The sequence below is a fragment of the Capsicum annuum genome, chromosome 3 (genome assembly GCF_002878395.1).
Source record: "Capsicum annuum cultivar UCD-10X-F1 chromosome 3, UCD10Xv1.1, whole genome shotgun sequence".
Lineage (NCBI taxonomy): Eukaryota > Viridiplantae > Streptophyta > Magnoliopsida > Solanales > Solanaceae > Capsicum > Capsicum annuum.
In genome coordinates, this window is record NC_061113.1 from 103,850,170 (window position 1) to 103,854,933 (window position 4,764).

Here is a 4,764-nt window from a genome sequence, read left to right on the forward strand (position 1 = left end):
TTTTCTTCCCAATCATTATCCTAAAAAATCCAAATCTTTGATGAAGAACTCACTCTAGCATTTTTTAACCCTAATTTTAGTCTGTAACTTTTTATTTCTGGAGGGATTTGAAATGGTTCAAAAAGTACAATGTATGAATAATGATATACCTTCTACAGGTCCATAAGACTCTCAAAAGCATTTTAAGTTCTTACAGACCTAATATTCCAAAAAAGCACTTTGTTAATCATTGATCAGAGGTAAAAGACTTTCTTTCTCCTTGCGGACTTCTTTTATATTTGTCTTCATGTAATCATCCTCTTCATTAACCTGCTTTTCTGTAATCTCATGTTTATTAAGTGTGTTGATTTTTGGACCCTCCTGTTGTAATGCAACCTCTTCTTCACTTTTTTCTGGTTGATGTCCAGAAGGACTGTTGTTGTGAAGCATTTATTACTTCTCTCTTATTAGTTTCTTCTTGTATATTCCCTTTAACATGTTTTGTATTATCATCTGTTTCACTCTCTTTTTCATCTTGTATATTTTTCTCTGGTGATTTTGATGAATTAACTGACAACATTCTACCTTCATCAACATTATTAGTTTCACCTTGATTCATGTCCATTATACTGCTTGTTTTTTATGCTAGAGCCTATATTAGACTCCTTCTCTAGTTGTTTCTCTGCCTGTTTTTCTTTGTCTTCACTCTCCTTATTGGAATTATTTGCTTTCTCCCCATTATCCTTCCCCATATTCTCCATGTTGTCCCCCAGTGCTTTAAATTTATTATTAGTTGTCAAGTCTTGTGGTTTTAGGTTCCATGTCATCCCCATTCTCCCCTTATGATTGTGTCTACCTCTTCTATATCGATCTTTTCTTCTTTGTTCCTGGAACTCATTATGAAGCTTCTTTTTTCCTTTATCTTCTAGTGTTCTTTTATCTTCCTCATTATTTAAATCTTCCCTATTTCCATGATGTTGTTCCTCTTGTGTCTTCTCCTTGGTATCTTTTTCTTCCTCTTTAGAATATAAATCAGGGCGTAGGATATAACATTCTTTCTTATTATGACCCTGGAGCTTGCAGTTTACAATATTTCCGCTCATAATTGTATGTGATGTTCACCTACTTCTCCTTGATTTCTCCTGTTTTCATTCTCATACCAACATTGATTCTTTTTGGGAACGCTCCCAGTAGATCTACTTCTACCTTAACGCTTGCACAACTAGGCCTTGTTTTATTTTGAGTAGCAAGGTCCACTTGTAAAGGTTTCCCTACTGCCACAGCTAATGAGAACATTACCTCCTTCCAAAAAAAGTTTGGTGGTAATACTGGAACCGAAATCCATGCAATAGCAATAGAAGTTTGCTCCTCAGGGTCAAATAATGGATCCCACTTCAAAGTACGCATTGGGTAAGACCAATAATTATGTGTGATATAGAATTGAGTTTTGGAGAGTAAGTGTACATAATCATCCAATCTTGTTTCCCTAATTAAGATGTATCTATTTCTCAATAGCCCAATATCCCTTTCAATTCACTTTGGTTGGTTATCAATCTCCTCAAATCTTGAATTTCAGGCCATCCGTATGAGTTCTTGACAATCACTACATATTGTAAGTCTTCATTAATCATCATTCGATTAATCTCCTCATCCTTCCAAACCACTCTGAGCTCTCCATGTAAATATGCAATCTGCTTCAAAGGTATGGGCTTATGAGTCTGAGGTAAAGGTTTGATAGTATCAGCATATGTAGTTTCTGGATTTTCTATAATTCCAAGCATAGATGTTGTAGCTAGCCCAGTCTCCATAACTGGAGGAGGATGGCCAACGACCATTAAGGCCATAATCCGATCTAGTTATCAATCAAAATGTGAGGTATTAGACGGCAATTAGGGTTTTTTCATAAAGTAATCTTATTTCACTACTTTTATAATAATTTAAAAATTTTAATCTTAACATATTGGGTTCGTGCTCAGCATGGGCCTATCACCACTAGTGTGTATGTATATATATGTGTGTGTGTTTGTATATAAATATGTATATATATATAGGCTTAAAGTCATCGCTAGGCACCTAAACTTGTCTCAAAAATTCACTTAGACTCCTCAACTAGACCTATCAGGCTCCTAACCCACCCGAATTTGATCCAATCGGGCCTTTTTTGCTAAATGGCACTCCGTGTGTTGTCCACTCAGTAGGAGCGCGTGAAGCATGATTTTTTGACTAAATAACAAATGAAAACGTGCCAAGTGGCACTGAGGGCCTCTAAAAAATTTTAATAAACAAATTTTATTTTAAATAATCTGTTTCTCTTCCTCTTTCTTTTTCATTTTCTTTTTAACTAATCGTTTTCTCTCTGTCCTCTTCATGATCAACTTGAAGAGGATGGGTTTTTGGATTTGAATTATCTATGTTTTTGGTTTATGGGTTTTTTCATTTATTTTTTTGGAGTGTTTAAAATTTATCAATTGTGGATTTTAATCCAATTCTTGATTGTTTATGGGAGTAATAACTAGAATTATCTGTGTTTTTGAATTATGGATTTTCTTTTTTCTTTTTTTGAGTGTTTAAAATTTATCAATTTCTGGGGTTTAATTCAATTCTTGATTGTTTTATAGAGGTATTAACTTGAATTATCTATATTTTTGGATTATGGTTTTTTTTTCTTTTGCTGTGTTTAAAATTTATCATTTTCTGGGATCTAATCCAATTCTTGATTGTTTTATGGGAGTAATAAGGTCCCATTTACTTATTAGTACAATTGAAAAAAATAGTTTCTTTATTGAGTTGCTTTGAATTTGATTTCTAACCTTGTTATGCGTTTTAGGGAATTCGCTATTATTTGTTGGAGCAAATTCACCGGCTAGATTGGTCCAGTGAATGCGATGACGCGGCTATTGTTTGTCAGAGCAAATTTACCGGCTAGATTGGTCAGTGAAGACGATGACACGGGGTGGAGTGATGGTGGGATGGGGTGAAGATGATGACGCTGGGTGGGGGTGGGGTGGAGTGAAGACGATGACTTGGAGGGAAGGGGGTTGAAGATTTTCTTATTTTTTTGTAAAAAATTAGAAATTATTTAAATTAAAAATTATATTAATAAAATAATTTAAGTATAAGTTTTTTAATTATAATTATTTTTAAAGTTTAATGCCAAATGTCCTAGATTAATTCGTCATTTTAAATTAGAAATTATTATAATTAAAAATTATATTAATAAAATAATTTAAGTATAAGTTTTTTGATTAAAATTATTTTTTAATTATTTTTAAAATTTAATGTCATATGTCCAAGTTTAATTCGTCATTTTGCCACGTCAGCGAAAGTGAGTTGCACACACTTTGTGGTTTTAGCGGATTGATAAAAAAATGCTCAAATGGTTCAAATTTTGGGTGGGTTAGGGGTCTGATAAGTACATGCCTTAGTTGAGAGGTCTAAGTGAATTTTTGGGACTAGTTTAGGTGTCTGACGATGACTTAAGCCTATATATATATATATATATATATATATACACATATATGTATAAATATATGTATATAGGTCAAACCTATCGACAGCCCCTCAAACTTGTCCCTAAAATTCACTTAGGCCCCTAAACCAAGGCTTGTATCTATCAGACCCCTAAACCCCCCCCCCCCCCCGCCCCCTCCCAAATTTTTTTCAATTGAGCATATTTTTCCCAATCAGCTAACGGCTCAAGTGTGTGTAATACACACGCGATGATGTGGAAAATATAACTAATTAGAAAAAAAACACGTGGTATTTTTTTTTAATATTTGATTTTGCCCCTTTCCTTTAATACTAATAATTTTTTAATTAGAAAAAAAAAAAAAAAATCACCCCAACCACGCAGTTATCTTCTTCACAAACCCCCTCTCACTCCCCTGTCGTCTTCACACACACACACTGAAGTCATCGTCTTCACACACACCCCTCCCCCGTCATCTTCACACAAACATGCACACACTGATTTTGTTAAAAAAAGAAAGTTTTTTTTTCACATCTTTGATGTTGTTAATAATGGTGAAGAATTTTTTTTTTACATCTTTGATATTGTTAACAATGGTGAAGAATTTTTTTTCACATCTTTGATGTTGTTGACAATGGTGAAGAATGATTACTCATTTTGTGATTAATGGAGTTTCTCTATTCTTTGATTTTGTCTTTAATGGAGCTTATCTATTCTTTGGTGGATTTTGGTTTGAAGCTTTTCTTCAAATTGTCGGGCTCTAAATTTCCGAGAAACAAATGCAAAAAAAATTAATGTAACTGATATTCTCTCTGTTAATTGTCAACAATGGGATAAAATGGATTGATTCTCTGTTAATCTTCTTCTCCATTTTCAATTGATTTAGTGGATAATATAATTTCATCTTCTTCTCCAATTAATGCTACCAAACGGGGGTTGAAGTCAATGAAGAGGGGGGTACGGGAAGGGTAGAGGGTTGAAGACGATAAGGAGGGGGTACGGAAAGGGGGGTGGGAGGGGGGGGGGGGGGGGGGTGGTGAAGAAAACAATGACGTGGGTTGGAGGCATTTTTTTTAATTAAAATATTAGAATAATTAAAAGTTATATTAATAAAAATAATTTAAATATAAGTTTTTTAATTAAAAAAAAGTAAAATATTATTTATTTTACTATTTACGCGTCCACGGAAAGTGTAACACACTCTTCTTGCCAAATCAGTATTTTGTGCCTGATAGGTACCAATTTTAGCACTTGAGGTGCCTAATAGGTACAAGCCTTAGTTTAGCGGTCTAAGTGAATTTTAGGGATAAGTTTGA

General features: G+C 33.7%; 1 protein-coding gene across 1 annotated transcript; it reads right to left on the reverse strand.

Moving 5' to 3' along the window:
• Positions 1-222: 222 nt before the first annotated feature.
• LOC124896696 (uncharacterized protein DDB_G0286299-like) lies at positions 223-1,082 on the reverse strand. Its single transcript, XM_047408400.1, has 2 exons — positions 589-1,082; positions 223-412 (listed from the first exon to the last, which is right to left on the reverse strand). The coding sequence occupies exons 1-2, from the start codon at positions 1,080-1,082 to the stop codon at positions 223-225; spliced, it is 684 nt and encodes a 227-aa protein (XP_047264356.1).
• Between the last annotated feature and the right edge of the window lie 3,682 nt (positions 1,083-4,764).